General features: G+C 37.9%; 1 protein-coding gene across 4 annotated transcripts in view; it reads left to right on the plus strand.

Moving 5' to 3' along the window:
* The window catches only part of PARP4 (poly(ADP-ribose) polymerase family member 4), a 42,421-nt gene that overhangs the window by 5,411 nt on the left and 13,099 nt on the right, over positions 1–23,911 (plus strand). For 2 of the 4 annotated variants that reach the window (XM_052671287.1, XM_052671285.1), the window contains exons 6-24: positions 260–373; positions 1,002–1,151; positions 3,035–3,172; positions 5,119–5,292; positions 7,994–8,154; positions 8,505–8,642; positions 10,487–10,585; positions 10,808–10,991; positions 11,389–11,551; positions 12,094–12,218; positions 14,169–14,300; positions 14,526–14,612; positions 15,095–15,259; positions 16,107–16,153; positions 18,899–18,980; positions 19,396–19,533; positions 20,109–20,304; positions 20,517–20,587; positions 21,584–21,771. In XM_052671287.1, the coding sequence (XP_052527247.1) occupies positions 260–373; positions 1,002–1,151; positions 3,035–3,172; positions 5,119–5,292; positions 7,994–8,154; positions 8,505–8,642; positions 10,487–10,585; positions 10,808–10,991; positions 11,389–11,551; positions 12,094–12,218; positions 14,169–14,300; positions 14,526–14,612; positions 15,095–15,259; positions 16,107–16,153; positions 18,899–18,980; positions 19,396–19,533; positions 20,109–20,304; positions 20,517–20,587; positions 21,584–21,771 (2,552 nt within the window). The remainder of the gene's footprint in view (positions 1–259; positions 374–1,001; positions 1,152–3,034; positions 3,173–5,118; positions 5,293–7,993; positions 8,155–8,504; positions 8,643–10,486; positions 10,586–10,807; positions 10,992–11,388; positions 11,552–12,093; positions 12,219–14,168; positions 14,301–14,525; positions 14,613–15,094; positions 15,260–16,106; positions 16,154–18,898; positions 18,981–19,395; positions 19,534–20,108; positions 20,305–20,516; positions 20,588–21,583; positions 21,772–23,911) is intronic. The other 2 variants (XM_052671286.1, XM_052671288.1) reach the window with 2 other exon arrangements.

The raw sequence follows: 23,911 nt of genomic DNA on the forward strand, positions 1-23,911 counted from the left end.
CTTTTGAAACACAACAATGATGGGATTGTACATCAATCAATACTGTGAAGCCCTGAGAGGAATTTCTGCTTATTACTGTGATATAAAAACTAATAATAACAATTCTGCTTGTTTTCTTAGCCACTGTATGGTTCCAAGTGGGTTGAAAAATTAAGTAGGATGGGGAAAGTATGTGTTGCAATATCATGTGAATATCATGTGAATGAAACATGCCTATGTATTACATTGGGAGCTGGGGTCTCTCTCTCTCTCCATTCAGATTAACTCCAAGGGAAGCAAGGATTTTGTAGTTATTGAATTACATTGTTCTCAAGAACAGTTTGAGTTTCTGTTTCGATTATATGCACACTTCAGTGCTTCAAATGGAACCAAGGTATGAGCCACTTATTGACATTACCTGCTTGTTTCTTTGTATGCCTTCAGCACTCCTGTCCTGGAGAGCACTGGGTGTTCTTCATTTTTACTTGCAGGCTGATTCTCACATTTACATAGTAGGAGGTCATTCTCTTAGCTTTAAAGTAAGAGGTCTGGTTCATACTTGGCCCCTTTTACACTGCTTGCCTGCAAATCTCTCAGAAGAACTGTTTGGTACTTGACAGCAACACAGCATAGTCCTGGATGCACCTGCCTCATATACTCATATACAAGTGCCTGGTAATGACTAAACTGGAATGGCGTGTTTAACTGGTAAAATGCTGCAAAGAATGATAGACTGGACATTCTCTTGGGAGTCAAAGGAGGATGCATTTGAAATAGCTCAAATGATAGAACAAGTTTTCCAGTACACGCTTAGATGAAACTCTCTTGTCACTGTGGGGTTTGCATGTGGAGCTCCCTGTCTGTCCCATGAGCCCTCATGGTAGTAGTGCCTTGCTGCAGCATGTTAAATCACATCCCAAAAGCTTTGTGGATTTGTCAATTCTTACTGTAGCGTCTGGTGAATTGTTCCAGCAAATCTGTATATCTGTTTCTCCATCTAACTTTATTCTTTCCATTTTCAGAAAAATAAACAATTCATAATAAATAAGACTGCTGAAGAAATAAGAGAAAATTATGATATTCTTGTTGCAAACCTGAAGAGCCAGGATTTCCTGCTCAGAGAAACTTTTCCACCAGAAGCAGAATGTTTGGCTTCTACAAAGTTACAAAAGGCTTGTGCAGTTTGTGTGTTTACATTTTTCTGTCCTTCATTATTTGTTTCAGTTTCCAGTTTTCTGAATGTGGTAAACATTGTTTGTACAGTCACACAGTCATATGTTAAAGGAAATTGTTCATATGCAAATGTTCTGATTTTTTTTTATTTTTTTTTAGGAATACTGACTGAATGTTGTAAGTCATTAAACACACTAAAAGCAAATGCAACCATATTCATCATACTTTTAATTCTCAGTAGGTCCATTACCTACTGAAAAAAAAAAAGGATGTACTAAGATAGCAACCAGAATTCTTGTGTCCTGTATGACTTTGTCATAATTGTTTTGCAAACTATACAGATATCATAGGCTTGGTGTAGATGTCATTAAAATCTGTAACAGAAGCCCTCCAGTGGCAATAGCTGCAGAAGTCTGCTCTCTAAAGTAGTTTTCATTCAGTGTTTACTGCTGTTTAGAATGGTTGCAGTCTGACCAAATTTTTTTTCCATTTACTGTCTCACTATACTTCATCTGCTCCTCTCTCCTGTCATGGCTAACTTATGTTTTAGAACACAGCTGGAGAATAGATCAGTCCCACATCCGTGTCACCTACTGACTGCAGGGCCATATGGTTTATAAACAAGTAAAGTATTATATAAACAAGTAAAGTATTGTATTCGAATGTATGAGAATTGTTTGACAACATCAACTTTAATAGCAGTTACTGGAGTTAAAGAATGACAGTGACAAAATGCTCAAGTAGGGACCTGGGCGTCCTGGTGGACGACAGGTTGGCCATGAGCCAGCAGTGTGCCCTTGTGGCCAAGAGGGCCAATGGCATCCTGGGGTGCATTAAAAAGAGCGTGGCCAGCAGGTTGAGGCAGGTGATCCTCCCCCTCTACTCTGCCCTGGTGAGGCCTCATCTGGAGTACTGTGTCCAGTTCTGGGCTCCCCAGTACAAACAGGACAGGGATCTCTTGGAAAGAGTCCAGCGGAGGGCCACAAAGATGGGGAAGGGCCTGGAGCATCTCTCCTATGAGGAAAGGCTGAGTGAACTGGGTCTGTTCAGCCTTGAGAAAAGGAGACTGAGAGGGGACCTGATCCAGGTCTATAAATATCTAAGGTGTGGGGGGCAGAATGGCGAGGCCAGACTGTTTTCAGCAGTGAGTGGAGACAGGACAAGGGGAAACGGCTGGAAACTGCAGCATAGGAAGTTCTGCACAAATGTGCGCAAGAACTTCTTTACAGTGAGGTGACGGAGCACTGGAACAGGCTGCCCAGGGAGGTGGTGGAGTCTCCTTCTCTGGAGATGTTCAAGACCTGCCTGGATGCCTACCTGTGCGACCTGCTGTAGGGAACCTGCTTTGGCAGGGGGGTTGGACTCGATGATCTCTGGAGGTCCCTTCCAACCCCTACAATTCTGTGATTCTGTGATTCTGTAAATATTTTAACAGAGCTCCCTAGATCTCAAAATCTGTTTTCTTTCTGGATGTGTGAATTGCAATTATATTCATGGCCCTTCTATTCTCCTTTTAGTTTACTGCTCCAATTTTTTTCTACAGTTACATTATCTCCAGTGTTCATATGTGTTCTTTTATCTGCTGTGTAAACAGGCCCGTAGGGCTGATAGGACTATGTAATGATAAAGATATCAAGCAAATCAACTTCTGAATTCTGTAGCATGTTATATCTGAAATTTCAGAAAGACAAATCATGGCCACTTGCCTGCCGTGGTCTTCACTTGGAAGAATTTATAAAGACAAACTTTCCCTTCAAGTTGATGGGACTGAAGCAATTAAATTAAGCGTTAATGTGTATTGCAAACCGTATAGTTTATATGAACAAGAAAGTTCTCACATTGCATCTTTGCCGTACACTGATTTGTGTTTGTTTTACTACAGTTACTTTTAGAAGAATCCATCAATTCAAGTGCTGTATGTCAAGAAGTTAGTGATTTTGTGGAGTTGATCTGGGCAGAAGCTCTTGGCCACCTGGACAGCCTACTAGTTGAATCAGTAAACAACATCAGCCTAAATGATGTAAGTTCATTCTTTTTACTCCATGAGAACACATACGTGAATGCTGCTATAAGTAATTTTTCCCCAGCAAACAGGAATGTTGTGTTTCACATTGGAATTGGTATTACACTGAGTATTCCTATACGACAACATATTCATGCTTCAGAAATTTTAACCTCAAATGTTGCTTTAGAATTATGACACTAAAAACATACTGTACTCCCTGGAGCAGATGGTTGTCTTTTCCATTTTATAGAAATTTAAAATACAATGTTTATTGTAGGATCCCTTCTGCGTAATAAATCAAGTTCCCTAAGAAGATAGTTACAGAAAATAGTGCAGTTTGTTGTCTTCTGCCAATATATTTCAACCATATTTCAGTCAGCCACTCTCAAGTATTAGAAAAATCATTTTAATTATAGTGCATTTGTGCATTACCAGACAACACATAATTAGCATTTAATTAACTGTTGTTAAGTTCTTCATATAGTATAACTGTTAATGAGAGTAATTGCTTATCCATCCCTCTTTAACTCTGTGGTTTATTTAATCCTATTTTTCCACTTACTTCGGTGGTTTTGCTTTCCTTCCTAGACATTTAGGAGTCTAATGTTTATTCATTTAACTTAACTTATAATATAATTTAATCTAAGTTATAGCTGCATAAGACTGCAACTTTGTTAGTTTCTGTTACTACTGAAGGAAATAATAACCTGGAAATTAGGTTGATTTTAAACTGGAAAAATTTTGCCAGTGGCAGTTGCCTAAACATAGAATGATTTTGCCCTTATACTAAGACAGAAGGCTCTTGATTCTCTTCGATTGTCTTACATAGGAAAATAATCCTTCCACTTTTTGATGTGGAAATATACATTTATGTAGGTTCTGATGGGTAAGTAGTACCCAGTAGCAAGTGCATTTTATAAAACAGTAAAAATAGAAAGGAAATTCTGCGTGTGGTAGATGCTTTTTATGAGGTGCATTTGGTTTGGTTATCAAGATCCCACCTATTTCAAATAGGTGAAATTCGATAAATATTTGATAATTTCATAAAATGTGCCCAATCACTGATAGCTTTTGAAAAAGCTGAATCACAGAACTGCAGCCCAATGGATCAGTCTGTAAGAGTGTACTCAAACTGTTTTCACTACCTTTTCCCACTTATAATGAGTTGGCAAGAGAAACAGCATTCGTGTAGAAAGAAAAAAATCTCTGGGTTATTGAAACAAGGAAGTGGATTGCTGTTCAGTTATATTAACTGTCCAATTTCTTCTAAAGGCTTTTGTGAGACCGAGTCCAGCCTTAGGTCAGTATTGAACTGCAGTAAGACTACTGTGCTTCCTCTAGTGACAGCATCTTACAAGCTGTTGCCAGTGGTTATAGTAACATGAAATAACAGAGTACTCTGTGAAAAAATTTCCAATTGAGAATGAATATACAGAGACACAAGCAAATCTATATCCTACCTGTCTATACAAACGGTCTAAAATGATTCATAAGATTATTTTTGATCACTAGGTTGCGTTTTATAAATGGTACTTTGCTCAGCTTTATGTATTTAGAATAAACCAATGCACACAGAAATTTATCAAGAAATTTATTATAATCATGTTATTTCTGCAGTTATTTCGATGATACATTAAAGCTAACGATGTGAATTGAAATAATGTCAAGGGTCATTGTCTTTCAACATGATTCAAACTCTGCTTCACTTCTGAGGAATTATGATACTGGATCTTAGCAATTCTGGGGTACTTTGTCCAGTATGAGGGCTGAATAATATCCAACATTTTAAAACTGGTTTCACACTGAGATGCAAGTAAATTTTTGTGCACTTTGTTTCACTAACAAAGAGTTAAAGTTTTGTTTCAGCGTGGAATTAATTCACTCACATTCAGTATTTATTGCTTTGTGCTCTTTCATTAATTTTGTAATGTTTTTCAGTTCAGTAATCTCTTCTTTTAAAGGTGAGCAAAGCAGAAGGTATTTTGCTTCAGGTAAAGAATGCACTCAATGAGGGAGCTGATGAGGCAGCACTGCAAGAGATGATGATGGAATTCTATCAACTTATACATCACAAAACTGAAATAGACTATGAAGTTTCCAAAAGGCTGTTATCTAGAAAACAGGACCTGTGCCAGGTAACTTTTCCAGACTGCTAGTAAGCCCCAGTCTGCCCTGTTACACCAGTATTGAACACAGTTGATAAATTAACAGGATATTTTGCACTGCAGAACAAGTCAGACTGTGGGTTTAAAAAATAATTTACTGAAATCATAGAATCGTTAAGGTTGGAAAAGATCCACTAAGATCATCCAGTGCAACCATCAACCCATCCCTACCATGCCACTCGCTGTGTCCCTCAGTGCCACATCCACTCTTATCTTGAAAACCTCAAGGGCAGTAAGCCCAGCACTTCCCTGGGCTGCTTGTTCCACTTCACTTTTTCTTCTGAGAAGAAATTTTCCATTATCCAGCCTGAACCTCCCCTGGTGCAGTTTGAGGCCACTCCGCCTTGTGCCATTGCTAGTCACCTGGGAGAAGAGGCCAACACCTATCTCACCATAAGCTCCTTTCAGGCAATTGTAGAGAACAGATGGGTCTCCTCTGAGTCTCCTCCAGACTAAACAATCCCAGTTCCTTCAGCTGTTCCCTGTAAGATCTGTGCTCCCCATCCTTTACCAGCTTCATTTGGGCCTTCTGTGGGCATACTCCAAGACATGAGTGTCTTTTGCATAGTGAGGGGCCCAAAATTGAACGCAGTACTCGAGGTGCAACCTCGCCAGTGCTGAGTACAGTGGTACAATCAACTCCCATGGGGAATCTTACAAATAGAGTAACATTCACAGGGGGAACTGAACTGAATACATTGAAGAGGAAGGCCAGTTGCCATCTAGATGGTGATAGATTCCACTGCATTTGTTATGAATGACATCTGAAGCTGGATTAAATGAGACTCACAGAACTGATGTTTATCATCCTGCTGATGCTGGCAACCATCCAGCACACACAATCAGTTTCTATTGGCTGTTATAAACTATATACAAATTGAACTTCCTGTGTTCCACTTAGTGCCCATCGTCTGTTGTCTTGTTGCTGGGCACCATAAAAAAAGCATGGTCCCATTTTCTTGACACCCACACACAGGATATTCATAGGTACTGATAAGATCCCCCTTCAGTCTTCTTCAGAATGAACAGCCCCAGATCTCTCAGCCTTTCTTCCTAAGGGAGAAGCTCCAAGCCCCTAATCATCTTTGTAGCCTTCCACTGGACTCCCTCTGGTAGTTATATGTCTGTGCAGAAACAGTTTCTAGAGATAATTTGAAGTTAATTATCTCTGTACAGTTTGGTCTGTTCCTACATTTACAACACAAACAACCTAGGGGAGTTTCCTGGACTGCAAGCAGCATCTATCAGTAGGCCTAAGCACAGCTGCTCTGCCTAGGGGCATCTCTAGGGATCTCTCCCACAGCTCCACTGCTCCTGTGTTAATTTGTCACTTCATTTGTAAGCTGCTCACTCGTTCAGTCAGTTGGGTGTTCAGCTACTCTGCTGCAAATCAGTCCATTTGCAGAAAGTAGCTGGGAAATTCTCAGCCTGCCTGGGGGACTGACAGTGAGGTGTGCTGAGTGTGCACACAAATGCAGCCCTTGCACCCGGTGGCTATGAGGGCAGAGAGCCAGGGCTGGAGTGAAAGAGAGCAAGGCTAGGGCAGTCGCTTCAGTGGCAGGGGCACAGTCCCACAGCACCCAATTAGGATGAGCAGAGCAGATTACAGTGACTGCTGGTGACATTAGACAGGGTCAGACGAGCCTCACTGTGGGCTTGTCTGTCTTGTCTGCAGTCAGACAAGGAACTCAAGTCCACAGGAACTGGGTCTGAACATATCTGCAGTATAGCTCAGCAAAGAGACCAAGGGCAAAAGCCTCAGCTTAAAGATATCTCTCAAATGGAGGAGGAGCAGGCTTCTACTGAGTCTTCCCACTGCTCTCTTCCAGGCCTTGCAGCTGCACCATCAAAACTGGCCCTGAGCCCAGCAGCCAGAGCCTTGGGAGGGGAGGGGGACACTCAGGGCTCTGACACTGATCTCACAGTTGTAACTATAGAGCAAACTGGAATGTTCTTCCTTGTGATTCAGTTATGATGTAAATTCCATAGATTATGGCAGCCATAGCTCTTGGTTTTGGCAAAAGACACTCACAAGCTAATCTTCTGTAAGTTACAAGAAATTAAGGGGAAAAGAGGAAGAGAGGAGGCTCTTCGTTGTTCTGAAAGAATAAATATTAATAGTGCTTTTAACCTCGGAAACCTTTTGGTAATGAAAACCTTTTGATACTTCTGATATAAAAAAAATGACTATGTCTCATAAAGCTTTGCCATGAGTCAGTGAAGTATAGCCTTCTTTGCTTTGTTTATTTGTTCAATGCCCTTCTTTCTCCTGATGAGAAAATTATATGCATGCCATATGCTACTGCCCTAACTGGATGTTGGCATCAGGGACAATATGACAAGTTTGCAGTCTAAATAAAAATTGCCTCAGAAGCAAAAGCAAAATGATATCTGAGCACAAATACTGTGTGGCAGAGCTGTCATGAACAGCCTCCATCCAGACTTTGGAGTTGTACAGAAATCATTTATCACTGTTATTCATACACCTTTTTAGTTCCAATTTGTTTTCATGGGATTTAGTTCCACTTTTTTATCTAGTAAGTGGAAATGTTCTTTTGCATGCTCTTTTCATTGTTACTACACTGTCACTGCATGTAATTTTATTCTATTTTGTGTGTTTTCTTAATTAAAATGTATCAAATATTCATGAATTTCTGTCTTCATTTCCTAGCTCATGAGAGACATGCTGAATATACGGGAAACAAGTATGTCGTGCCCCAACCCATCATCTCTGGCCAAATACCAGGCCCTGAGGTGCAAGATTGATGCCATTGATCCAATGAGTGAAGAATTTCTCAGTGTTGAACGACAAGTGTTAAAAAACAATTACAAGTGAGTGTTTAACAGTTATGCAGTGATTCCAGTAGCATGCAAGCAGTCATGCACAAAATACTTCTGGGACTGAATTATCAGGTTCTGCTACTTTGTAGTACTGATTAGCTAACAGGATTGCAGAACAAGTGGATTTACCTACACTAGAGTCAAATGGAAGTTGAAAAAACTGAAAATGCTCATATTCAGTTTTTCATGTCTATTTATAGGAGAATAAGATACTTGTGTTTTAGTTTTGCTCACTTTCCTTCTCAATATTTATTTCCAAGTGTTTTACAAAACATTTGGAAAGTAATTAATAGGGCTTCAGGTACACATTTTCTAAATCAAAGATCTCAAATTTTTTGCAGTGGCTGTTCAGTGAGAATTTTACAAGTATACAGGATTGGCAGAGTAAGCGAAACAGCAGAATTTGTGGGCAGTCTTGGAAATGTTCGGTCTTTATTCCATGCATCATCTGTAAGGAATTTCATGGGAATTCTTTCCAGGTAAAAATATACATTCCCTTTTTTTTTTTTTTTGTATGTGTGTGTGTGTATGTATGTGTGACAGTGGATATGCTTTAATTGTATATTTTCATCTTTAAAAATGCTTTTTTTGAAGCTCTTTTGCATTATGTTTAAATTAATTTTTACTGTCAACATTTATATGAATACTTAAACACTTCTGCAGGAAGGAAAATCAACCTTTTGTAATTACCTTACAGTTGGATTAGCATTGAGATGCAGCTGTTTGAGTAAGACGAAGAGAAGTTAAATCCAGATGAAAGATGACAAAATTGAGAGAGTAGGAGAATGATGGCCATGTGGATAATTTATTTTCTTTTAGGAAATAAGTCCATTGATGGTGTCCTCCTACTTCTATACATTATTTTGTAGAGCTCAAGAGAAGGGCCACAGAAATGACCCAGAGGATGGAACAGCTCCCCTACAAGGACAGGCTGATAGAGCTGGGGCTGTAGAGTGCGGAAGTGAAGGCTGCAGGGAGATCTGAGAGCAGCATTTCAGTATCTGAAGGGGGGGCTATAAGAAGGAAGGGGACAGACTCTTTAGTAGGGTCTGTTGTGGTAGAATAAGGGGAAATGGTTTCAAACTGAAAGAGGGAAGGTTTACAATGGACATAAGGAAAAAGGATTTTGACAGAAGTTTGATGAGGCACTGGAGATGTGGTGGAGATATTCCAGGTCAGGATGGATGGGGCTCTGAACAACTTACTGAGCTGTAGGTGTCCCTTCACTGCAGCTGGAGTTGGACTAGATGACCTTTAAGTGTACCTTCCAACTCAGATGATTTGATTCCATGATTTGCCTGTGACCACTTTAAATGACAAATTTTTAGATTATGATAATTTTCTGTTATAACAACATCTGGTTTAATTACTGAATTCTGTGAATTCACTCAGGCCTGGTTATAATATTCATAGCTAAAATCTAATACAAGTTGCCTGACATTTTTAAATCCTCGTCATCTTATCATCCTCATCAGCATCTTATGCAATGAATGCCAGCCACTGAAAATTTAAGAATGTTGGAAAAAATGTGTGACACAGTGCTATCAAAGTTGAAATAATCTCAAAAGTCATATTAACATTGTTTTCCTTATATTGCAAATTTTTTAAGTGACAAAACAGTTCAACTTAGATAAATGTTTTGTCTTCTTGCATACTTTGTATTAAAAGGCTTTGTGTGATGATCAATCAGCAGCAAATCAAATGTCTCTTGAGCAGTCTAAGAATGGTATCACTACACTAACAGATTTGCAAATCAAACCCTGGAGAAGTTTCTGAGCATCCATCCCCTACTACCTTAAAATCTTCTTTTGGTTTGATATAGAAATTTCATGCAGGTTATTTGAAATTTAATACAGCACAGCTGCTAGGAATGTAGAACTTGTATTCAGGAAACATACAGGTGTGGGACAAAGGACATGGTTTAGTTGGGAAATATTGGTGGTAGGTGAATGGTTGGGCTAGATAATCTTGGAGATCTTTTCCTGCCTTGGTGATTCCATGATTCTATGATGCTATGAACTACTCATCTAATAACACATCTAAAAAATTATTTTGAATATTTGGCAATGAGTCCAGGAAATGTATTGTTTTCTGCTAAATGAAAAAAGCAGTCTTTACTTGCTTATATAATCAGTGTCTTGGTGATTCATATGGCTTTGGGATTTATTTTTTGTTATATACTTTATTTTCCTGTTGTTTCTGTAAGCTGTATTTTGATGTAGTCCTCTGTGGTTAAGGACTGCACAGTATGTACTAGCCCACATACTTTATGCATAAGTATCTTGAACTTCATTCATCGTGTGAATGATTTTTTTCTGTCTAGAGGACTCCTAATGCCAAAAGTGGTTGTTGAAGATCATGGTGTGGAAAGAACTGACACTGGGAATCTGGGAAGCGGCATTTACTTCAGTGATTCTGTCAGGTCTGAATAATGACAGTATCATTTTACTTTATCCTCTGTGTATTCTTTTTACTTTGCAAATGAAGTAGATGTAATGTTTAATAATCTCACAGCTATTTAATAATAAGTAATTTAATTTTTCTTCCTCATCTGTTCAGAAGTACTTGTGTAAGCAGAAATTCTGATGGTGTTTACATCAGTATCAATTGTAATAACAGATGCATGATCTTTCCTTACGTACAGTGCCAGCATTAAGTATTCTTCACCCAGTGAAATGGATGGAACCCGACTCCTGGCGGTTTGTGATGTGGCACTTGGATCCTGCTTAGATTTGTACAAACGAGATTTTTCATTAACTGCTGCCCCATCAGGTTACAGCAGCGTGCACGGAGTCCGCACAACAGCAGGCATCTCTTCAGACTTTGAGGTACTGATCCTACAGTAGTTGAGAAGACACCAACTTTGGGATTTTTTATACCATTGATAGATAATAGACGTAGTATAACCTGTATGTCTCAGTTCAGACTAAATCACTACACAATAAAACATAAAATCATTTTTGTCAGGTTTACAGGTAAGGCTGTAGGTTATTAGTCATGAAGAGATTGGAAGTTCTTGCTGGAAAGTAATATTTAATATGTTAGTATTCTTTATTTATTGTTACTTAATTATCCTGTAAGTATCCAATCTGTGATATTGAAATTATTACTTATTAGTTATAAAAATGATGTCATTTATGTTTACCTCATAATAGATAGACATTTTTAAAAATGTTATCTAGAGCTTTGTTCTTATTGTAAAATAGCTTTCTTTGTTTCTACCAGGATGATGAATTTGTTGTGTACAAAACTACACAGGTTAAAATTAGATACGTTGTTAAATTTTGCCTCGCTGAAGATCAAATAAAACAATTCCAGCCTGAAATTGGGGTGCAAACTGAGCAACATAACACTGAGTTGGAGTCACAGTGTCATTCACAAAATGAGAGTAAGAAATGTTTTCTGTTTGCATATTGACTTGCTACCTGAGTTCCCTATAAATATGTCACCACTTTTAGAATTCTTGCATCCAGCCAACTTATTAAAAGATAACTTGCAGTTTATTTGTGGGTGTTACTAAATTAGTCATTACAAGGTAGCATCTGTATAGCATCTATTTAGCAGATTTCCTTATAGGTCGATTTCCCAGCAGTTGTTGCAGCTCCTCCTGTCACTGCATGTTTCAAGAGAAGCACAGGAAGCACTTCTGCATGAATCTTCAAATGGTCTTTTAATAATTCAAATGCAAGGTTTTAAACAAAGACCTTGTAAGACCTCAAAGACCTACTGTGAGCTCTTGATCCCTTAGACAGCCTACAGCTCAACAATGCAGTGCAAGCATTCATGACAGAAAAGGAGTGTTATTTTCAATTTACATGTTCTGAATTGCATAAATGAACACAGGCCATTAATGTAGGATTACTATCAAACTCGCTTCCCAAATGTACATTTTGAAAAAAATTATAACATTTCACACACTCTTTTCTTTAGGCTATGAATTACCCAGTGCAAATATTTCAAATACAGTGAAAATTGGTCTTCAAGACAGACTGGGAAATCCTGTTCCTCTGGAAAGTGTTCATATCAAGGCAAGGATAATAGACTTTGTAGCACAGGTAAAGTATGCTGTGTGTTGTCTTCTTCCATGTCAGACCTGAAAAATTATTTCAGTTCTTAAAAAATGTTTAAACAATTAAAAAAAAAAATAAAAAAAAAAGAGGCAATTCAGTCTTTAAATAAAGGGAAGTCCTGAAGCTGAGTGGAAACTGTTTTTATCACAGAATCACAGAATCGTAGGGGTTGGAAGGGACCTCCAGAGATCATCGAGTCCAACCCCCCTGCCAAAGCAGGTTCCCTACAGCAGGTCGCACAGGTAGGCATCCAGGCAGGTCTTGAACATCTCCAGAGAAGGAGACTCCACCACCTCCCTGGGCAGCCTGTTCCAGTGCTCCGTCACCTCACTGTAAAGAAGTTCCTGTGCACATTTGTGCAGAACTTCCTGTGCTGCAGTTTCCAGCCGTTTCCCCTTGTCCTGTCTCCACTCACCACTGAAATTCTCAGAGATGTATTGTCATACAGGTGCCAAAAGCTCCTTGCTCAGTGAAAGTCTTGGCTTTTCTTTTTTTTTGTAAGTTTTCTGTCTCCTGCAACTGCAGATAAACTTTCCACTGCAGCATATGCATTCTGTTCCCTTTTAAAGACTTTGATGAGTTTGCCACCTGACACTGGTGAGAAATACCTAGCGTGGAAATATATTTATGTGTTTTGGTTTTACCAGCGGTTGGAAAACCTAAAATAGCTGTTGCAAGTAAAATAGCAATTAATACAAAACAACTTGCTATCTAGTTTTAAAGTTAGCTAATAAATGTTAACCTGGCAGGCTAAAAGTAAGAGCCTGTGGTGTTGTGGATTGGTTTTATTTGTGTTTCTTTTTTTTTTTTCCCACTGTGTATGCCCTAAGGACACATTCCATCAAGTCACCTGCCTTTTTCTATCCTAATTCCATAATTCCACAATCTACCCTGTAACTGAGTTCTGCCTGGTTAAGTCTTCATCATGCTAAAGCTATAGTTCCACCGACTTCTGCCATTTCTGTCTTTCTGCACAGGAATCTGTGTTCAGGGGTTTCCAGAGCTAAAGTAGATTTATAAGAGCAAATCGTATTTTCAGTTTTCCTGAAGCCTTAAAAAGGAAAGCAGAGGAAAAAAAAGGAGAGAAAAGAGTTTAAAGAATTGTTGTTGCATGAGTTATTGCGTAAATTATTCTGACACAACTGTGGTCTGATTCTGTTTTTCTCAATGGGCATTATATTTATTTTCTTGTCTTGCTTCCTATGGAATTAATTTCTTTACATTATCATCTTTTCTATTGCTCAGTCCACCAGAGCAAAAAGCAACCTATAAAGCTGAGGTACAAAGCATAAACCAGAAATGATGATATAATAAAGGGCAATAAGAATGGCAGCAAGTGGGAATGAGGAATTCCTGGGGTTTTGTTAGGACACAAAAGAAGTAAAGAGAAGAGCAGATATGAAAAGAAAGTCAGATGCAATCTGCTACCTCAGAGACAGAAATTCTGTCACTGGAGGACAGATGCTACACATGCAGAATTAACACAGGCTTTCACAAACATCCCCTTCAGTATCTTAAAAATAGATGTTTGCAGTTTGGTATCTTCTTCCTTCTTGTTTAGATGTTACTAGCTTTGAAACTATTACAGGCATGTGGCAGTAGTGACTACTTACTGACAGGCAATACCTTGGCAGCTCCAGCTCTGCTAGTACATCAGATAACTTTTATAAGGTCATGGTTTACTCTTCTTCTAGAGGAGATTTAATTAAAGATTTAGAGAGTAAAAATCCTGCAGCTCCTTGCATGTTCAGGAGATATCTATTTGTCAAGCACCAGTGCATGTTACAACTTAGTTTCTAATGTATAAATAGATCTTTAGATTGTGGCACACGTGTTGGTATCTTGCAGTGCAATTATTCTGTTAAACTGATGTCTAACTGATGATACTGATGTTTTAGAATTGCAGAATTGTGAAAAAAAAAATATTCATTTCAGGTAGTGATGTTTCAGACCTACACCAATCAAAACAGTAGTCCAATTGAAGCTAAGTATGTTTTTCCTTTGGATGATAAAGCTGCTGTTTGTGGATTTGAAGCTTTTGTCAATGGAACACACATCATTGGGCAGGTAAAATGTTACTGTACATTAAGCTTGATGCAGCTCCTTCAGTTTCAGGATTTGAAAGCACTTGTTTAGGAGTGAAGATGTGCGATACCAATGTTTTGTTTTCTCTCAAGTTCTTTTCTGTTAGCCCTTGACTGGATTGCAAGGTAGTCATGTCATGTAAGAGAATATTGGCTAAGTGTTCTGCATACAGGGATGAAAGCACTCATTTTGGAAAATATTTCGTAGGTTAAAGAAAAGCAACAAGCGCATAGAGAATATCGCAGAGCTATCAGTGAAGGTGATGGAGCTTATCTACTGGACCAGGATGCTCCGGTATGTTGGAAATCAGGGTTTCTTACCTATTTGAAGATTTTGCATTTCTCACGTTAGAGATAAATCTTTTCTGATTGTGAGTCATGTTTTTGTTGGGAAGCTGCAATTTCTTTGGACTGTACATTTGGTCCTTTTAGACACTATTGCTCTTTCTGTAAACATGCACCACACCTTGTATAAAAGAGAGATTTTCTCTCCTAGGAGCTTACCTTTGTAACTTTGTAAATCATAACTTTTTTTATTTTAATAACAGACTTTTAAATTCAGTTCTTTTTGATTAGTTTTGCCCCGAAATCTCAAAGAGCTGTTGAAAGCTTAACATTTCTTGTCTTACTATCATTTTTCATTACACTTCTGCAAAACCAAGTGGTATTTTCTTTGTTAGCCTTTGGTTTAAGTGTGCTTAACCATCAATTAAATTATTGTTTTGGACAACCTGGGCATTAATAATTTCATTAAAGATAGTCTTTCTTTTTTTTTAGGACATTTTTGTAATAACTGTTGGAAATATATGTCCAAACTCTACAGTACTGATCAAAGTCACCTATATCACTGAACTGAGTTGCCAGAACGGTTGTATCACCTTTCATATGCCTGCTTCTGTGTCCCCATGGCAACAGGACAAAGCACTGAATGAAAACACACAGGTTTGTTGGAATACAATCTTGAAATAGCATCTTCTTTTGAAGCAAAAAAAATTGTGCTTAGGGGATTGCAGTTACACAAGTGTAAGTCCATGATTGCCTTTTAGTTTCTTCTCTTTTTATTAAAAGATAATCGTTTGTGTCACTCTTGTTATGACAAAGCTTTGTGAACACAAACTTAGGAGTGGTGTGATTGGTGGAAAGCCTGTAGGATGTCTAAGGATTTATTTACTCAGGCAGAACTTCAGAAGTTGACTTGAGTTGGAACATGTTTAAACTAAATTTTGTATTTTGAGTTATCTGCTGTATCTGTGCTTCTGTTCCTCCTTTAAAGCCCTTTAGGAAATAAGGCATTGTGAATCTCCATCATTAAACAGCAGCTAAGCATCTGCTGAACACTCTCTTTTATCCATCTTATTTCTCTGACAAGGTTTCCCATCTGTTTCTTTCGATGTCCCTGATGGCTCATGAATTGTACAGGTGGGAGGGGAGGTCATCTCTGTTCAAATGCTGGCAAGGAGCCACAGGTGGTCCTGGTGGTCCTAGTCCTCATGAGATCATATAGCTGTGTCTTATGTCTGACTAGTCATGCTTTCTGATTCAGAGCTGTATTACTGGGAGTTCTGAAGTTCACTGTGCCTCTGGGAGACAAGCACGTGCAAATTCAGCTGAATTTTAGCTGCACTGATACTTGGATGACAAGGCTGTATGAATGAATGACGTAAAGAAGGTTGCAGGCAATCCCATTTTAGTGATAGAAGGAGCTCCAGCTGAAGTATCAGAAGTATCGGGAATTACATGCCAAGATTTCATAACTGGTGCAATATAAGATTTTATTTTTTTTTTGTAGGATACAATAAAAAAGATTTGTGTTAAACAAGTAGAAACACTGAAAAAGTAAGTTGCTTTCATTAATATTAGTTTACTTATTATACCTTTAAATCATTCACTTAAAATGTGTGTGTTTAACCTTGTTCTATTTATTCTGAAATCTGCCTTGAGAGAGTAGTTTAATTTCATCTTTCTTTCTTATCTGTTGTTATCCTTAGATTGGTAATATCATAAATACTTCCCTTTGTTTCAGAAACATTTCTGTTACTAAGGATTATACATAAATTCCCAAGTCACAAAGCATAATGAGCCTACATGATCTCCATATTTTCAGTATCACTGCACTTAACATTTTAGCCTTTGCACTTGCATTTTAATTTAAAAAATACAATTATCTGAAACTATAATGCTGTTGTCAAAGTAAGACTTCTTGTAAACAAAATGTTCCCAGAAATGTTTCTGCATAAGGCCATCCTCCATCAGAATCACAAGGAATGCAGGTAGCAGTAAATATGTTAAAACTTATGTTTTTCAGGGAATTGAATTTTCCTTACTAGAAGCACATGAAAAGAGTTTTTCATGAGCATGTTCTTGTTTCTTCTCTGCTCTATCTGCAAAGCTGGCACAAAGCCACATCCATTGCAATTTTCTCAACTTGTATTTAATCCTGAAATAATGCTCCCTATTATTACCTTGCTTTTATTCAGTACAATTACTGTTGGTTAGTAGAAATACTGTACTGACTTGCTAAAGATCTGGTGCCATTTCTGGCATAAATACATCAAGAACAAATTTACGAGTTCTTACAAAACACATCCTGTTGTAGAAAAGGTATTTAAAACAATGATTTAATTTAATTTTGATGTGAAATGATAATTCAGCTAGAAAATATAATAAGTGGGGAAACACTTAAGAACAGTTATTGTGTGAGGACTGAGCTCAGGTATCACTACTTCACTCTTTCCAGAATCAGGTCCTAGAGTCAGCAATACAAAGACATTCAAGTTAGCTGCAAACATTTATATAATGCTTAGTGATATATATTTTCTGGCTTCAGTCTGGTTCTGCAGCTGCTCTGGGACTGAGCATACCCACTGTACATTTTATCCACAAGCATCTTAAGGATAATGGAGGTGTGACTATAGGTAGAAAATAATTGCTCGTACACACTGCAAAGGATGCTCAAATCCATCGTACATTCAATAATACCAAGGTTAGGACTCCAAATAGTCAAGAGTATTTTTTAAGGGGGACTCGTTCGACAAAAGTGTTGTAAGGCTGGCTAATGCAAAACTACATACTGAGGAAATATTTGTAGCCCTACAGACCTACAGCTTGGGAGATTATATCCTGGAATATAGTGACTATCTGTAACCCAGCACTGTGGTAAGTAAACAACCTGGAATGCACAACCATTGTGATAATATGGCAAAAGTAGCTAATGCAATCCCAAAATGTGCTAACAAAGAAGTAATGAAGAGAAAAAATAAACTTATGAGGCCAGACTGGCTGAAATTAAAAAAAACAACGAAGAAAAAAACCCATCACCTCCAACGAAAACAGCCTGTAGGCCACACACATTGAGCTCCAGCTACAATCTGGGAAGTGTTTCCATGAAACATTATATGCTATCTTGTGTTTTGTATGCATCTTATTTCTTGTTTTCTGTGATACCACCTATCAAGTTGCTTTTGATGTCATTACAGAAATAAATGAAGAAGATAAGACTGAAAGTTCAAGCTGAATTAAAAATAAGTATAGTTTTAGCAGTGAAGATTGTTGAAACAGTTACACAGGGAAATATGATGAACTTGCCTTCTCTGAAAGCTAGTTTAATAGCCTAGTAAGAAGTTTTGCTTTAGATAAATAAAAACATTGGGTATAATGAAGAGATAGCTGGTTGCATTACATAACATATTATACAGACAGTCATGTCAAATGACCTCTTCTCCATTCTGACCTTTTAAGCTGTGAATGCCCATTGGGAATCAGCATGGTAACTCTTTCGGACAGAAATTTGTCGAAGTAGTTCAGAATTCTTCATTCCATCCAGACAGTTAAATAGGACAGGAAACATAGCTCATTCTCGTAGTGACATCCTGGCATGCAGATTAATCATTATTTGGGTGGAGAGGAACCTTATGAGCTTCAACAAGAGCAAGTGTAGAGTCCTCTCCATCTGGGAAGGAATAACCACACACATTAATACAGGAGTGCATTAAAAAGTGTGACCAGCAGGTCTAGGGAGGTGATCCTCCCCCTCTGCTCTGCCCTGATGAGGCCACAACTGGAGTCCTCTGTCCAGTTCTGGGCTCCCAAGTTCAAGAAAGACAGAGAACCACAGGAGAGTCCAGCAGAGGGCTGCAAAGATGATTAGGGGCCTGGAGCACCTCCCTTAGAGGGAGCTGAGAGGCTGTTCAGCCTAGAGATAAGACTGAGAGGGCATCTTGTCAACACTCATAAATATCTAATGAGTGGGAGCTGGGTGGATGAGGCCAAGCTCTTTCAGTGGTGCCTGGTGACAGGACAAGAGGCAACAGGTACACAGTGGAACACAGCAAGTTCCATACTAACACAAGAAGGAACTGCTTTACTGTCAGAGTGACAGAACACTGGAACAGGCTGCTCAGAGAGATTGTGGAGTTTCCATCTCTGGAGATACGCAAAACCAACCTGGATGCTTTCCTGCTATAGGGAAACCTAATTTAGGAGAGGGTTGGATTGAAGGATCTCTAGAGGTTCCTTCCAGCCCTGCATTTTGTGATTCTGTAATTCAGATGACCACCATTTACTTCTACTCTCCTTATTTAGCAGATTCTCCTTGGATATGTCTATTGAGATGCCATATAGCATTGAAAGCCTACACAGTTGGACACATAAACTTAAGATAAAGGTAAATTAATTTCTCTATAGCTGTTCCTCTGCCTTAGAAGTTCTCTGTCATGCGTTTTAAAAGGAACTTTAATCCTAGGAAATATGTGTGCAAGATTTGTGTGACTTTGTGCAGTATTCATCCCTCAACCTGATAGGTTCTGTTTTTCTCAGATGAATAATTCTGTTGTTTTTGAATCCTTTTTGTTTTGTTTGTCTTCAAGTGAATGATATTTGAAAGAATATAATATGTAAATAGCAACTATACCTTTAAAGATTAATATAATCTTTCTGGAAAAGATCTCTGTTACTACCCCTATTAAATGTTCTGTTTTCATTCCCTATCCTCACGAATCACAATTTTATTTTGTACAAGTAAAACATATTCACTGTACAGTTATAAACTGAGATTATGCCTGTTTTTTCATCTCTTCCAGAAAACAGAATGCAAGGCTGTAATTAAGACCGTAGACAACAGTTCTTTGGACAGCAGTGGCTTTGGTCTAGATATATGGATTTCTCATGCCTATGCACCCCGAATGTGGGTAGAGAAGCATCCCAACAAAAATAGTGAGGTACGGCACACCTGTCATAGAGTTTATGAGGTAATATGTTAAAACACAGTAAACAGATGGACACCATAGGCAGTGTTCAACAGAATCTTGGTGATTTTCTTTTATCCTTTGCCTTGGAATGGAGTGAAGGTTGAGGTGCATTTTCAACAGTGTCCATTCACATTTCAGTTGAACCACGTTTTTCTAACAAACTGTTGTGCTGCTGCTTGTACTTCTCAGAATGTGACCGTACTGCTTAAGTGGATGATGGCAGTTATGACAACAGAAGACAATACCTGTAAATTGTTTTTAAATTGGAGTAAAGAACTGAATGCTGTTTGCCAACGAGTGAATTGGATTGTAAAATTAAACAAAAAATATTCTGTTTTCAATTTTTCATGTGGAACTTGAGGTATAGGTAAAGCACAGGAAAATTGCACTTTTCAAGAATTTAAAGTAAATGAAATATATTTGGTAAAATTTTCAAATATTACTTTATTCTGCTCTCATTCGTAATGAGGAAAATGAAGATGCATGGGTACATTTCCAGTAAAAAGTGTTTGTTCACTGCACTGATTTTGTTTCTCTCTTTGTAGGCTTGCATGCTTGTATTCCAACCAGAGTTCGAAGCAGCATTTGATGAAGAGCAGCTGTCCAGTGAAATTATTATTTTACTAGATTGCTCAAATTCTATGGCAGGTTCAGCTCTACTGCAAGCAAAGCAGATTGCTTTACATGCCTTAAAATTGCTTAGTTCCAGACAAAATGTAAATGTAATCAAATTTGGCACAAGTGAGTTTCCTTGTTTCTTTCTTAACTGTAAGCCACCTTTTACTTGCCATGACTCAATTTTATGTGCATCATTATTATCAAACCGACTTGGAACATGTAGTAGTGTGATGCATTTCTATCCTGATATTCTAGTCGTGAAACTTAAACTTGTGTTTCCAAGCGTTGATAAATATTAATATTTCAGTGCTCTTAATATCTATCTTTATTTACAGATTTCTCAGAATTTTCTTCATTTTCAAAGAATACCTTGAAGGATTTGGCATCACTAACTGAGTTTATTACAGTAAGTAAATCAATTTGGTTGTATTCTAAAGAACACTTCTTGGAAAGGAATGGTTATCATTACAAAAGTTACCCAACTTTTTCTTTTCTTTAGGCTAGCTTCTAAGGATTTTTTAAAATAATGTTATAATTTTTATAATTATTTACCCTAGTAACAAGCACAACCACATCTAAATATTAATTCCACTACGGTTTAAAGTAATCGCTTAAGTTGTTATTTTGAAAGTAAGTAGGTATCTGTATTAGGAAAGAATACAATGTTTCCCCCTAAAATAATCCTTTGGAACTCATGCTTCTTGTTGCCTGCCCACAGCAGAAGAGGGGAAATTATTTACTTCATATAATCACAGAATGGCTGAGGCTGGAAGAAAGTCATCTGCTCCAACCTCTGCTTGAGCTGGGACACCTAAATCAGGTTGCCCAGCACCATGTCTAGGAGGCTTTTGAAGATCTCCAAGGAGGGAGAGTTTACAGTTTCGTAGTCTGTTCCAGTACTTTGTTACCTGCACAGTAAAGAAGTGCTTCCTGATGTTAAGCTTTAACTATGGAAAAGAAGGCAGCATTTAGATGGGCCAGAGGACTTTTATTGAGAAAAAAAATGCTTTTGTCATCAGAAGATGAGATGTAAACTATTTAGGATGAACAGGTTTGGTTTGTTCTTGGCTTTTTTATCCTCTGGATAAAAACTCCAGAAATTCCCAAAGCACGGATTACTGAAATTTCTGAGAATTTTGGGAGGATTTATAGTTGTTGTTATGCATTTTGCCTATGAAAAATGTTTATTGCTTAAACCAGAGAAGATACCGAATGCCAGCAACCTCAAGCTCCACCTCTAATAATTACGGAAGAGCAGAAACAAAATGAAAATTAATAATTAATAATTAATAGTTTATAGTTAAATAAATATATAGTAAGTAACAAATCAATTATGTATTAGGTGTTATTTTAGAAAAGATAAATCAAGTTCAAACTAACATTTTAATACTTTACTTTTCAGTCTGCTACAGCAACAATGGGAAACACTGATTTATGGAAGAGCTTGCGTTACTTAAGTTTGCTATTTCCTTCTCAAGGACATCGTAACATTCTTCTGATATCTGATGGACACATTCAGAATGAGAGTGTGACCTTCCAGCTTGTGAAAGATAATGTCCACCATACGAGGTTATTCACATGTGGTGTTGGGTAAGCACTGCCTTGGATTTTCTTTTAAAGCACTGGTATTTTATTTGAAGTGAGAGATTAGTAAGCTGGGAAGTGCCAGATGCTTGGGTGCTATCTTAAAGATCTATATATATTTAGATTAAATGCAGAAATGTTTGCATATCTTTAATAACCAAAAAGAAAAATACGTAGAGTAAAATACCTACAGTAAAGTTAATTCTATGTTCAGATAGCCTTACCTATTCATATCTTTCTGCATTATAACAACTTTACTTTTTAAAGGTAAAATCAGAAAGTATGAGAGTTAATACTTTAAAACATTGCATTTCATGTTTTGGTTTAGTGTGATTTCGGTAGTGGAATTTCAGTGTAACATTAACAGTTGTACAATTTCATTATTTCATTTTCATTTCTTTTGTAAAGACAGTGTAAGCATTAGGTTCCCAAACCTGTGGTACATTTCACTGCTGGAATGCAAGCTACTTCAAAATGATGTGAAAATGAACCTCCTCCACTCCAAACCAGTTTCTGTCTTTCAGAGCAAATCAGGGAGTGACTGTGTCAACTTTTTTTGCTAAACATCCAAATTGACACTTTCTCCTCCCAGAGGAGACAGGAGAAAGGAGACATGATTTCTCTATTACATGTGTGCTCCCAATCCAGAGGAGGGGAGCAAGAGCAACTGTTATCACTGTAACTTAGCTCAGATCTTCTACAGTGATGGCAATATTAGAGAGAATGAAGTGTGGGAACATTTGTTATAAGCTATCTGTGTTAAAGACCTCTTTGCAATCACAGGAACAAGTAAAACCTCACTGAAATTCATTGTAATATACTTCAATTGTTCAGTTTTGTTTTGATTTTTTTTTAAAGGCAAGGTATGTACACACCTGAAATGACTTTGGATAAAAAGGCTTACAGCTGGGTATTTCACATTGCCAGGCATAAGTGGGAAGGAGTCAGATAGTATTAGCTTCTTACTATTCCATGGGAGGGAATGCATCAAAATAGAGACCAATGGACACCAATGGTAGGGTCCTGTTCTTCTAGAACATCTTTTACCTTCTGCATGGCTCTGTTAACATTCCCCAGTTCTCACAGCCATGAGCCCTCTAACAGCACTGCTCAAGCACCCCTCAGCCCATGGGCCAAGCATCCCAGTACTCTTCCAGTGTAATCACACGTTCTAACTATAACAGAATTTGCATCAGCTCACAATAAAGAGCAGATGGTGCATGCCTCCTTACATTCTAACATCCTTTTTAACATACTTATATTGTGTTCATTTTCAGCATGTTTACCTTCATATTCTTGTAATGACAGAATTAGGCCTGGGGATGGATTGTCTCAGTGCTGATAGGCTAAGGAGACATGGCTTTTAATAGTTCCTCAAGACCTGTAGCACAAATATGATGGTGCTAATGTGCAGCAGTCTGCTTTCAGGAGGTGGGATCTGTGTTTAATGTGTTACATTGTTAAAGAATGAATTGGGAAAGAGTTGTGAAAGAGAAGTTGGCTCTATGGTTGGTACTTCTGTGTCAACAGAATTGTTTGGAAGGCTGTATTAGTACGGAATAGTCATCATTATCACAGTTCTGTCTATGACAGTTCTCTTCAAGTGAATGAAAAAAATCATAGAATCATAAAATAATTTGTGGTGGAAAGGATCTCAAAGACTATGCAGTTCCAACCCCCTGCCATGGGCAGAGACATCTTCCACTAGATATTATGTATTCCTGTTATAAAACATAGCCGTACTATTTGTACAATTTTTTCTCAAGGAGATTTGGTGACAGTTCAGTAGGTTTCTCTAAAACAATGCTATGATGCTGTCAGGACTGAATCTACCTGTCTGACAAAGAATCAACACGTAATATTCTGTTTCTCACTCACAATAACTTTCATCTGCTTAACTGTTCTCCTGTAATACTCCCTAAAGCTCTCTTTGTCTATAGCTTCATAGCAGTCAGAGCTGGGGAGCAGAGCTGATAAATATTATCGTATCAATTATGTTTTCCAGAAAGTAAGATTCCCTAATTGATACTGGATTTAGCTGTAAGATGATTGTCCCCATACTAAACAGTTCTGCTGAGACTGAGGTTAATTAGATGAATCAATTAGTTAACGTCATTTTAATGATCCTTATTAGTGTTGGACATTA

The sequence above is a fragment of the Tympanuchus pallidicinctus genome, unplaced genomic scaffold (genome assembly GCF_026119805.1).
Source record: "Tympanuchus pallidicinctus isolate F22 unplaced genomic scaffold, pur_lepc_1.0 scaffold11, whole genome shotgun sequence".
NCBI lineage: Eukaryota > Metazoa > Chordata > Aves > Galliformes > Phasianidae > Tympanuchus > Tympanuchus pallidicinctus.